The 12,598-nt window shown below is 39.5% G+C and overlaps 1 protein-coding gene across 5 annotated transcripts in view; it reads left to right on the forward strand.

The window, feature by feature from the left end:
• The window catches only part of CARMIL1 (capping protein regulator and myosin 1 linker 1), a 342,321-nt gene that overhangs the window by 233,282 nt on the left and 96,441 nt on the right, over positions 1-12,598 (forward strand). For all 5 annotated transcript variants that reach the window (XM_073005696.1, XM_007973527.3, XM_073005695.1 and 2 more), the window contains exons 21-23: positions 1,671-1,843; positions 3,381-3,449; positions 6,253-6,346. In XM_073005696.1, coding sequence (XP_072861797.1) covers positions 1,671-1,843; positions 3,381-3,449; positions 6,253-6,346 — 336 coding nt within the window. The remainder of the gene's footprint in view (positions 1-1,670; positions 1,844-3,380; positions 3,450-6,252; positions 6,347-12,598) is intronic.

Below are 12,598 nucleotides of genomic sequence, written 5' to 3' on the forward strand. Positions count from 1 at the left end.
TCAAGGAATGCAAACTCAAATGCCCACAGGGCTAGGAAGGCAACATAAACTAGTAAAGTGAGCTGGGTCTAAGTAGGAAGCTCTATTAATTTATTATTATTATTATTTTGGTCAGATACCATGCAGGACAAACAAAACCTGCCTTTAGGCTGAGTGGCTTTCAATATCTGGTTTAAATGGACAATGAGTGGGCTGGTTTGGATTCACCATACAGCTTATGGTCAAATAAAAAGGTCACACAAGACCTAGTGTGGTGGTTCACGTCTTTAATCCTAGCACTTTGGGAGACTGAGGCTGGTAGATCACTTGAGGTCAGGAGTTTGAGACCAGCCTAGCCAACATGGTGAAACCTTGTCTCTACTAAAAATACAAAAACTAGCCAGGCATGGTGGTAGGTGCCTATAATCCCAGCTACTTGGGAGGCTGAGGCAGGAGAATCGCTTGAACCCGGGAGGTGGAGGTTGCATTTAGCCGAGATTATGCCATTGCAGCACTCCAGCTTGGGGGACAGAGCAAGACCTTGTCTCAAAAAAAAAAAAAAAAAAAAAAAAAAAAAAGCCACACACAAGTTTGACTTAAAAAAAGAATTTTAGATGTATCTTCTGATTGAAACTTAACAGATAAAGTTAAGGCTGAGTGCGGTGGCTCATGCCTGTAATTCCAGTACTTTAGGAAGCCAAGGTGAGAGGATCACTTGAGCCTAGGAGTTCGAGACCAGCCTTGGCAACATAGTGATACCCTGTCTCTACAAAAAAAATATTTTAAAATGAGCCAAATGTGGTGGCACGCACCTGTAGTTCCAGCTACTTGGGAGACTGAGTGGGGAGGATGGCTTGAGCCCAAGAGGTCAAGGCTGCAGTGAGTGGTGATTGTGCCACTGCACTCCAGCCTATGCATTCCTCACAAAGCAAGACTCTGTCTCAAAAAAAAGATAAAATTAAAGGGTGATGATCAAAAAGATCTGCAATAAACTAATAGGGAGATGTGGTATAAGGTTAGGAGCATGAAATCTGGAACCAGTACATCTGGGTTTGAATCCTAGTTCAGGTCCTTTTTAACAATGTAACCTTGGTTGAGTCACCTAACTTTTCTGTTTGTTGGTTTGGGAAATGGGATAACAGTAGCATCTAAGTAATGGGTTAGTGGGAAGATTAAGTGAATTAATACACATGAAAAGCTTAAATGGTGGTTAAACATAGTAATTGTTCAATAATTGTCAGCTATTATTAATCCTGGCTGGCTTTTATCTTGCATTTGCCCTCTATTAGTATTTTAAGGTATCATTTCACCTTGTATAAAAATAAAATGGGTATAAAGGTGATCATATTAAAGCTGAGAAATTTTTATGTTATGGTTTTTTTTTTTTTTTAATTTCATCCTATCCTCTGCTTAAAGCTGGCATTTGTCAGCCTACTTGTCTTTCCCTGGCTTCCCTTAAGAGAGAAGTGGTAAGTATTCAGCATTAAAACACAAGTTCTCCATCTTTGACTCCAGTGGTCCATTTTGTGCCAGAACCTTCAGTTTCTATCCATGAGTGTCTTTTAGGTAGCAGTTCTAAAATCAGACACGTGCAGTGGGTCCATCCCCTGTCATTCTCCACGAGATGTATCATGGAGAGTGGATGCTGCTTTGATGAGACTGCTGAGTGCCACATATTGTTTGCTCCACAGCCTCTGCAGTCCTTGTCCCTGGCTGACTCGAAACTCAAGACTGAAGTCACCATCATCATCAATGCCCTGGGAAGCAACACCTCCCTGACCAAAGTGGACATTAGCGGGAACGGAATGGGGGACATGGGAGCGAAGATGCTGGCCAAAGCACTGCAGATCAACACTAAGCTCAGGTAGGGAGATCCTGCCCTCCCTGCTCATGAGGAAGGCTTGGAGCAGATTCTGAACAGCAAGCATTGCAGAGCCGCTGGGCCCAAGGGGACCTGAGCTTCCCATGAGGCCAGCTGAGAAGAGGTGACAATGTCAACACTTCTGTTAGAATAATGAGGAGGGTGTTCCCAAATTTAGACATCGTGATTCTTTTGGTCTATTGTCTTATAGTTCTGTTGTAAAGGTAGAACCTGACTGAGAACTGCCACGATTTCCTATTTCACATCAGTGTTGATAGCTGACCAGTGTGTGGGTAAAGGCAGTGAAAAGCTACGAGAGTTTTGTAGGCAGCACTAAGTGAGCAGAGCCCATGCTTTGCTGTGAGTGCAAGGTCTTAACCCCCTTGCTCATCCCTGCCAATATAAAGACTTAGAAACAAGGGGCACGAAAGGTCTGCTGGTTCAAAACCAGGCTCACACTGGGTGCTAGCTGTTCTCTTTAGCAGTTTTATTCCATGTTTCCTAAGTGTGGCTTTTCTCAAGGACTAGATCCACTGTTAACTCGTTGCCATCCATCATTCAGAGAGATTGGAGTTGCTACCTAGGTCAACAGTCTGGTGAATGAAGAGTTAATTCACATTGCTCCTCAAGGGCTCTTTTATGAAGTTTTTCTATTCTCTGGCATAAAAGTCTGAGTTTTCTGTCTAAACTGAAGCCAAAAGCTAAAATCCGCAGCAGTTTCTTTGAAGGCCAGTATGTGTGTAAAGAAGGTCATCGAGATTAAGAAGGGAAGGCAGTGAAAGTTGTGAGGCTGGGATCATCCAGACAAATAAAAGCTATTTTATGTGTCAGGGTGAACTGACAAATCCTAAATATCTCTGAAGTATACACATTCTGAAGGTAAAGTAGTATTTTTCTCTCCAAATACATTTTGTGTTTAAAAAGCAAACAAAACTCTAAGCAAACTATAAACAGGTAACATCAGTAACATTACCTGTTTATAGTAACTGATGTTTTGCCAGCAGAGTGAGGAAATTCCTAGGATTACTAATTAAGCCATGTCAGGGAAGTAATGAAAACACAAGGAGCTATGACAGATTCTCTCCAGTGTTTTAGAAACACTAGTGTTTTACTGTTTGCGGGGGAAAATCTCAGTAGCTGAAATTCTTTATATTGGGCATGGAACTGGTTAGCATCTTTTGTAAATAGCTTCCACCTCAGACATAAATATGAGAATATTATTGGGAGAATATCAGAGAAATATTGGAATTCAGAGTTTTCTGTCTAGTGAAAGTTAGATAACATAATAGTAAGTTAATACATGTGCTATTGCTTTTAAGTACAGTTTTTCCACACTACTTGCATGGTAAATGTGTTACGAATATAATATTGGGGGAAATGCTTATCCTTGTTTTGTTAGAAATGAAGATGAACATTATTCCTTGCTCATATAATGTGGCTGTACTGAAATATCTAGACAGTGCTGTCTATAAGAGGTTTATATTCAATGTGAGAATCATTTTCTCTAAGTGATCATTTATGTGATTTGGTTTTCAAACAGGACTGTAATATGGGACAAGAACAACATCACTGCACAAGGCTTTCAGGATATAGCTGTTGCTATGGAAAAGTAAGTTTGAATTAGGATTTCTTTCTAGGAAAATAAAAAAACAAAACCAATGGTATATGTGTTATCTGTGGGGTAATAGAAGCAACTGTTTATTGGGGATCAGAAGATCTGGGTCTGAATTTAGTCTACAGCTAACCAGCTATGGGATCTTGGAAGACATTGAATTTTCCCTGATGGGAGTTTCCTTATGTATGAAATGAGGGCACAGATGCCTGTTCTGCTAAAAACACCACACTGTCGTGAAAATTAAATGAGATCACGGGAAAGGGGCTGTGTGACACTTGCCTTGTTTCCTTTCCCCTTTGTGGTTTCACAATCTATACTGGGTCTTGTTCTTTTGCCTATTGTGACACCTTTGAATTCACTGGTGAGATGAAAGCTGAGGTCTAGAAAATAAAGGTGAAGTTGATAAATGGTAAGCCCAGGGCTAAGTTGTGTCATTACTGTGAAAGACTTTCTTCATTACTTCAGTAACTAAAGCCTGCAGTTATTATTTATTGTTGAATTTACATTCCCAGTAAACTAAATGAGAAAATAATACTAGACTTAGTTGGAAGTAAAACTAGGAATGTGGTTCTTTCTGGGCTTTTCAGTCCTCATATTGTATTATAAAGGCAGAAGTGAACAAAGCAGATTTATACCATTAAAAATGAGAGGCTATAAAATATGGGTGAAAAATAAGGGGCCGATAGCATAGAAGCCATTTCCCTGGGAAAGGGGAGGAAATGCTCATCATTTTGTGTTTTTTCAGATTCCTTGTATATATGAGGCCTCCCAGGAGGGCCTCTCATGCCTGACATGGTATTGTGGTACAACCCTAGACTAGGAATCAGGAGTCCTTCATTCAGTCTTCAGTTCTGTCACCCACAAGCCTATGATCTTGATCAAGTCGTTTAATCTCTCTGATTCTTTTTTCATGAAGTGAGAGGATTAGGATAAATGATCTCCAAGTCCCTTCCATTTCTAAATCCTGTGGCTCTACTTTAGCCAGGAGTTCAAAGTTACTGCCACTACAAAATCACAGAGACTCATCTCTCAGCGCCTTCTCTGTACTGACCCCAGGCCATCACTAAATAGGTGTTAAGCAGCTTAGACCATCAGTTTAGCATTGCCACTGCATGATTGTAGATCCCCCTATGGTTATTCCTGTTGCACCACAAAACCCCAAATGGAAATATTTATTTACACTGCATCTGGATGCGGACAGCACAGTTGCCACCCTGATGTGGTAGACTGCCAGCTCAGACTGGTGTTTGGAAGAAGCCAGGAGCATGGACAACCAATACTCAACATTTCCAGATAGACTGTCAGACTCCTTTGATCACAGTCGTTTACGTATGCTCTGCTCCAAGATGCCAATGCTTCAAAATCACATTTGGTTTAAATAAACTATGCTGGTCTGTAACATGATAAAAATTGGATGAGGGAAAGAAGAATTGTGAAGGCCATAAAAAAGACATATTGTCTCTTAGTTTCATTTGGCTGGATTTTCTGAAGGCAAACAAAAACAATTTTGCTAAAACAAAGCTAAGGTAAAAATCAGAGCTATAGAAATTGCAACTTTCTGTTTGTCTGATTATTTTACATGAAGCTACCTTATAAGTTGGACTGGGTGAATTTTTTTTTTCCAGTAGTCCATCTAGACTGCTACTATTAAGTTGATGGTTTTATTATTTATTCTTTATTAGTACCTTATTTTAGGAGTTAGTTGCTAATTTATTCTTCCAATAGATGTCATCTAAATATGCCCCAGAAGCACACTGTGAGTGCTGCTGATAGTTTAAAGTCGTAAAACAAGGCAGCTGACTGTGCAATTTTAATGTCCCAGTTGCTACCAAGTAGCCCAAGGTGAAGTTGATCTCTTTCTGAACACCGTGTTGTAGAAATGGACAGATGCATTTTGGGGTAGAGGACAGAAGTCATCTCTAATACTGGAGTTTGTGGTAGGTGAGCAGGTGTTAATGGTCATTTCAGCACATAGCAGTTTGCAGCAGAGTCGGGATCAAAGGCCAGGGACCAGATTCAGAGTTCTGTGTGTTTTCCTCACACAAAAATGGCTCACTCCTGCATGTTTGTGTTTAATAGGCCTGCCAGTAGCAATGGGATAATATACAGCAATCAACCGTTGCTTCATTTGGTTTCTAGAGCCTGGTGGACAGCAGCTCTTGAACTCCGGCTGAAAGGACCTGCAGAGGTCAGAGTGTTTAGCCAGGCAACAGACCCTTTCCTAGCAGCTTTAAAAGAGACAATCCTATATATGCTGGATATCATCATTTAATGGAGCCCAGAAACTTGACAGACTGTTTTGTGGGCGCTAATGGCTTGCTTTGCAAGCAAATGTTTTGTTTTTATTTCTGTTTTTCCTTCTACCAGTTTGGGGCTGGTTGTCACACATAATCACTGTGGGGACCCAGGTACAGTCAGGTCTATTGGTTACTAAAACCCATGTAGCGAGTTGATGTTGGACTTTCCCTAGGCTTGCCCTCTGTTCATCTTTTAAATCCTAGTGTGAAAATTCTGTCCTTGATGGAATCCAAAACTAAAAGCAAAACAACAAAACTGCATTCCTCAAAGTTGTGTCAGTTTTGTAGGTAGTGTGAATTAATGTGGTTGCCTGTGGTATTGGACCTGTGGTTATTACAAAGGATAATCTGCAATATAGTGGTCTAAATGGTCTGGTGGTTTGGAATTTTCTAAGCTACTCTTACAGCTATCCTTTTGGATTTTTTTTTTAAAAAAGAGTATTAATTAAGGTAAAAGGAAGTTATTTTTAAATAAGTATATTACTTTCTCCTTTTTCTAGGAACTACACGTTAAGATTTATGCCAATTCCTATGTATGATGCTTCTCAAGCCCTAAAAACAAACCCTGAAAAAACAGAAGAGGCTCTGCAAAAGGTATTAAAGAATCAGTAGCTTAATTATAAGCAATTCACATTTAAATTGTGGTTATGTTCCTAAAGGTATTAACAATACTTTGTTATTTTACAAAGTTTTTTTATTTTATTTTATTTTTTTCACGTTGTCTTGCGCTCTTGTGACCACAACTGGGGTAATGCATGACTGGGGAAGGAGTAAACTAAGGAACACTAAAGCTTGTCATGCAATTTAAGTGGAATAAATTAACATTCTTACAACATCAACATGCCGGAGCTTAAGTATAGTTAAAGTATAGTTAACTTCCTGATTGGCTGTTTGGAGAAGTGTGTGGAACTGAATATCAGTTTGCACAGCTTCCCTCCTCTTCATCCTCAACAGATGGATCCTTCTCTTCTGTCTTCATCAAGAAATTTAGTGTATTCCTGAGCTCTCACTTTACCATCCTCATCTATAAATGTATATAAATCCACACCCATTCCTGCCTCTGTACTGGCAAACTCAGAGGTACCTTCCACTTCAAAGCCCAGCCATTCCATGGTGCATTTGACTCCCTTATTCTGCCCTGTGCTAGAAACCTCTGAATCATTCCCTTGCTCTCCCATATCTTCATCCTTCTCTTTCTCTGGCCACCTTTCTCTGCATTTTAGATGTGCTCAAATATTTCCCATCTGAAGAAGCCTGCCACTCACACTGTGGTGTTATTTGAGGAATCTTTGACCTTTTCCTCCCCCTTTGTTCTTTCTCCTCGGTGATGTCATCCAAAAGACCACCAAGATGGCTAAATTTTAGAAGGGATAGCTTCATTAATGATGATTTGCAAACTGAGAAGAGACAGCCTCTAGTGTGTGCTGAACGTGCTCCTCTCTTCAAAGAAGGGAAGGGCAGGTTGGGTTTTATGCCTCACAAGGCCTGCATCATACAGTTGAGTTGTACATATTCAGCAGGCTTGGGTAGAAGCTATACGTATTTATGAGGGGAGCAGAGTACATGTGCAATGGGTAAGCATATGTAACATACATCTCATATTCACTTTGGGGTGAGGTTTTAGCATTGAAATGAGGGTGAATTTGGTTCTTTATGTTAGAGCTATAGTACACGAAGACAGTTTGTGTGCAGCCTCTGTACACTGGCTGAAACTAGTTTCAAGTCTGCAGTTACTTATCAAAAAAGAATGTAAGGCTAGCCCTCTGTCCAGTCAGAGTCGTAGTTGTCTGGGTTGTAAATCAGAATAGAAGGGATCTGATAGTTCCTGTTGTTAGGGTGTTTAGAGCTGTAGGAATTTAGAAATTTGCCTTGCCAGCTGGCCCTGAACCCTTACCCCATAGGTAACTTTGTTTCCTTAACCTTAGGGTCCATCTTAGTTGATGAAGGAGTTGCTCAGATCACAGTGTTACCACCTTCCATCTAGTCTTCCAGAGTTGACTTTCCTCTCTCATTTCTTCCTTAGCTTATCAATCAGCAAGTCTACCATCACGTAGCATAAATCCCTTCATTAGCTTTTCTTCCCTCTGTTCTCATTATGGATACCTTCCTTCAAGTCTCATAATTTCTTACCAGGATTATTGCCACATTTGCCTCCTCTTGTCAGCTTTACATGTTGCAATAAAAAAAATAGCCATCCTATTTCATGGTAAATCTGAGCAGACTAAAATCTTCACTCTATCCCTTCCTAGTAGCTTTCAGGATAAATAAAGCTGGGTCTCTGTAACACAGCAGGAAATTCTGTTCAGAATCTACTTCCTATACACTTCCTACTTCATCTTTGGCCAACTCTTTTGTTTTGACCTGTGTCAAGGAACTCATTAAAAATGCAAGTTATTATTATTATTATTATTATTATTATTTTATTATTCTTTAAGTTCTAGGGTACATGTGCACAATGTGCAGGTTTGTTACATTTGTATACATGTGCCATGTTGGTGTGCTGCACCCATTAACTCTTCATTTACATTAGGTATATCTTCTAATGCCATCCCTCCCCCTTTCCCCCTCCCCATAATAGGCCCGGAGTGTGATGTTCTCCTTCCTGTGTCCAAGTGATCTCATTGTTCAATTCCCACCTATGAGTGAGAACGTGTGGTGTTTGGTTTTCTGTTCTTGCGATAGTTTGCTGAGAATGATGGTTTCCAGCTGCATCCATGTCCCTACAAAGGACACGAACTCATCCTTTTTTATGGCTGCATAGTATTCCATGGTGTATATGTGCCACATTTTCTTTATCCAGTCTATCATTGATGGACATTTGGGTTGATTCCAAGTCCTTGCTATTGTGAATAGTGCTGCAATAAACATATGTGTGCGTGTGGCTTTATAGCAGCACAATTTATAATCCTTTGGGTATATCCCCAGTAATGGGATGGCTGGGTCAAATGGTATTTCTAGTTGTAGATCCTTGAGAAATCGCCACACTGTTTTCCACAATGGTTGAACTAGTTTACAGTCCCACCAACAGTGTAAAAGTGTTCCTATTTCTCCACATCCTCTCCAGCACCTGTTGCTTCCTGACTTTTTAATGATTGCCATTCTAACTGGTGTGAGATGGTATCTCATTGTGGTTTTGATTTGCATTTCTCTGATGGCCAGTGATGATGAGCATTTTTTCATGTGTCTGTTGGCTATATGAATGTCTTCTTTTGAGAAGTGTCTGTTCATATCCTTTGCCCACTTTTTGATGGGGTTGTTTGTTTTTTTCTTGTAAATTTGTTTGAGTTCTTTGTAGGTTCTGGATATTAGCCCTTTGTCAGATGAGTAGATTGCAAAAATTTTCTCCCATTCTGTAGGTTGCCTGTTCACTCTGATGGTAGTTTCTTTTGCTGTGCAGAAGCTCTTTAGTTTAATTAGATCCCATTTGTCAATTTTGGCTTTTGTTGCCGTTACTTTTGGTGTTTTAGACATGAAGTCCTTGCCCATGCCTATGTCCTGAATGATATTACCTAGGTTTTCTTCTAGGGTTTTTATGGTTTTAGGTCTAGCATTTAAGTCTCTAATCCATCTTGAATTAATTTTCGTATAAGGAGGAAGGAAAGGATCCAGTTTCAGCTTTCTACTTATGGCTAGCCAGTTTTCCCAGCACCATTTATTAAATAGGGAATCCTTTCCCCATTTCTTGTTTTTGTTAGGTTTGTCAAAGATCAGATGGCTGTAGATGTGTGGTATTATTTCTGAGGGCTCTGTTCTGTTCCATTGGTCTCTTTCTCTGTTTTGGTACCAGTACCATGCTGTTTTGGTTACTGTAGACTTGTAGTATAGTTTGAAGTCAGGTAGCATGATGCCTCCAGCTTTGTTCTTTTGGCTTAGGATTGTCTTGGCAATGTGGGGTGTTTTTTGGTTCCATATGAACTTTAAAGCAGTTTTTTCCAATTCTGTGAAGAAAGTCATTGGTAGCTTAATGGGGATGACATTGAATCTATAAATTACCTTGGGCAGTATGGCCATTTTCACGATATTGATTTTTCCTATCCATGAGCATGGTGTGTTCTTCCATTTGTTTGTGTCCTCTTTTATTTCACTGAGCAGTGGTTTGTAGTTCTCCTTGAAGAGGTCCTTTACATCCCTTGTAAGTTGGATTCCTAGGTATTTTATTCTCTTTGAAGCTATTGTGAATGGGAGTTCATTCATGATTTGGCTTTCTGTTTGTTAACTGGTGTGTAAGAATGCTTGTGATTTTTGCACATTGATTTTGTATCCTGAGACTTTGCTGAAGTTGCTTATCAGCTTAAGGAGATTTTGGGCTGAGACGATGGGGTTTCTAAAGTATACAATCATGTCATCTGCAAACAGGGACAGTTTGACTTCTTTTCCTAACTGAATACCCTTTATTTCTTTCTCTTGCCTGATTGCCCTAGCCAGAACTTCCAACACTATGTTGAATAGGAGTGGTGAGAGAGGGCATCCCTGTCTTTTGCCAGTTTTCAAAGGGAATGCTTCCAGTTTTTGCCCATTCAGTATGATATTGGCTGTGGGTTTGCCATAAATAGCTCTTATTATTTTGAGATACGTTCCATCAATACCAAATTTATTGAGAGTTTTTAACATGAAGGGCTATTGAATTTTGTCAAAGAAAAAAGCAAATTATTAAGCCTCAGAAACTGGGGTAGGACTTAGCATTTGTGTTTTCACAAGCTTTCCTGGTGTTTGTAAAGTTTGAGAGTCCCTGCTATGTTCCACACATCCTTTTTCTTTCCTGACTACCATGCAGGTCTGTTGAGATTGAAATAAGTGTCAGCTCATCTAGGAAGACTTCTCAGAGGCCCTTTCCTTCCTTAGGTGTATGGTCTTCGGATTTCCTGTGCTCCTCTCTGTCATTGGCCTTGCAACATTGATTTAAGTTACCTGGCTCCATGTTTTTTTCTCCTAATGGTCTATGAGTTATTTGAAGGCAGAGCTTATGTATTTTTTCATCTTGTTTATTCTCACAGCTAGCACAGTGCCTGGTGTGTATGATTGGATACTTCATTGATTGATTGATTGGTTGACAGGGTCTCACTGTGTTGCCTAAGCTGGAGTGCAGTGGTGCAGTCATGGCTCACTGCAGCCTCAACCACCTGTGCTCATGTGATCCTCCCATCTCAACCAGGACTACAAGCATATGCTACTATGCCCAGCTAATTTTTCAAATTTTTTATAGAGATGAGGTTTCGCTATGTTGCCCAAGCTGGTTTCAAACTCCCGCACTCAAGCAATCCTCCCGCATTGGCCTCCCAAAGTGTTGGGATTATAGGCGTGAGCCACCATGCCTTGGTCACTTGAATACTTTTTAGGCATATATTGAATAGAAGACAATATGATTGGAGATGGGAGAGGGAAAAGCTGTAGTATGGCAAAATAAATCAAGGTTTGAATTTAGAATATCTGACTTAAAATTAAACTCTTCCCATAACCTTCAATAAGTTACTCAATTTTTCTGAACTTTATTTTTTTTTCAACTATATAGATAGGAAAAATAAAACTTTGCAATAATGGTTTAGCTGACAATATATAATTCTTACTGGGTGTCTGGCACTGTTTTAAATGTTTTACATAAATTAATACATGTATTCCTTAAAAAACGATGCAGTAGGTTCTATTATTACAGATATGGAAAACAAAGAGCAGGAAGATTAATTTGCCTAAGGTGACCGTGAGGATCCAGTGACACAGTATATGTGAAAAGCAGTTTGTGAAAAGCTACATAAAAATATTAGATATCTTTATAATTTCCAATAGGATACTAATCAGCTTTGAAAGAATGACATATTCTAGAGAAACCAGATTTCTGGTTTCAGATTTGAACTCTCAAGAGCTTGGAAGTTATCACTCCCATCCTCACAACAGCAAAAAAGCCTGAACAAACAGAAAATCAATGACTTTCCTTAGATCTGTCAAAGAACTTAAGCCACAAGGAAAACTATCACCCTGAAAAACTGGGGACTGGAAAGAGAGGTGCAGAGAATCACAGTGAATCATAGCCAAGATCAGCCAGGAGCAGAAGCTAGTAGAATAATAACTTATAGGAGCACTTAAACAGTAAGTGATGAATTGCCAGAGTCTTAGCATAGACTAGCTTGAGACCTGAAAACTCCTAGGGGTCCAGTTTTAGGGAACCCCCACCCTTTCATGGATTTTACTTCCGTGAGTCCCATCAGGCTATCCCAGTTAAGATTGGAGAGAAATTTCCTTTTTTTTTCTGGCAAGGGGAAGAGGAAAATAACTATTTTGAAATATACTCAGAGCATTCTGTTCTAAATAACAAAGGTCTACCAGCCAAAGAAACCACTTTAGTAGGATCTTACCTGAACAGGGGAAAGATAATTAAACAACCCTCCCTCTCTAGCCTTTCTGTCTCACATAAGGGATAGGGTTAAAAAGGATAAGAAATATTTCTGAAGGCCATAGCCCAGGGACCAGGATTGCTTAAAAACAAACAAACAAACAAATAAAAGCTAATCATAAGATTATAGAATACTTCCCCTTCCTAACACCTTATCACCACATCAAATAAAATAACAGTGGATTACAACTGAGCAAACTGCAAGACACAGATTGTAATTAAGAAAGAATTTCTAGGGAAACCCCAAAATAACGAGATACAAAAGCAAAAACACTAGAGGAAATCAAAGCCTCTGGCACATACAGCTACAACAAATACTAAACAGAGCCCAGCTTTTAGCCAGTTAATATATAAAACCTCACACTAAAAGGCTGATTACCTCAGTTTGTATTACCAGATATATCATTTTCAGCTTTGAGCCAAAAATTACAAAGCATGTTAAAAAGCAACAAGCACAGTGT

The sequence above is a fragment of the Chlorocebus sabaeus genome, chromosome 17 (assembly GCF_047675955.1).
Source record: "Chlorocebus sabaeus isolate Y175 chromosome 17, mChlSab1.0.hap1, whole genome shotgun sequence".
NCBI classification, from domain to species: domain Eukaryota; kingdom Metazoa; phylum Chordata; class Mammalia; order Primates; family Cercopithecidae; genus Chlorocebus; species Chlorocebus sabaeus.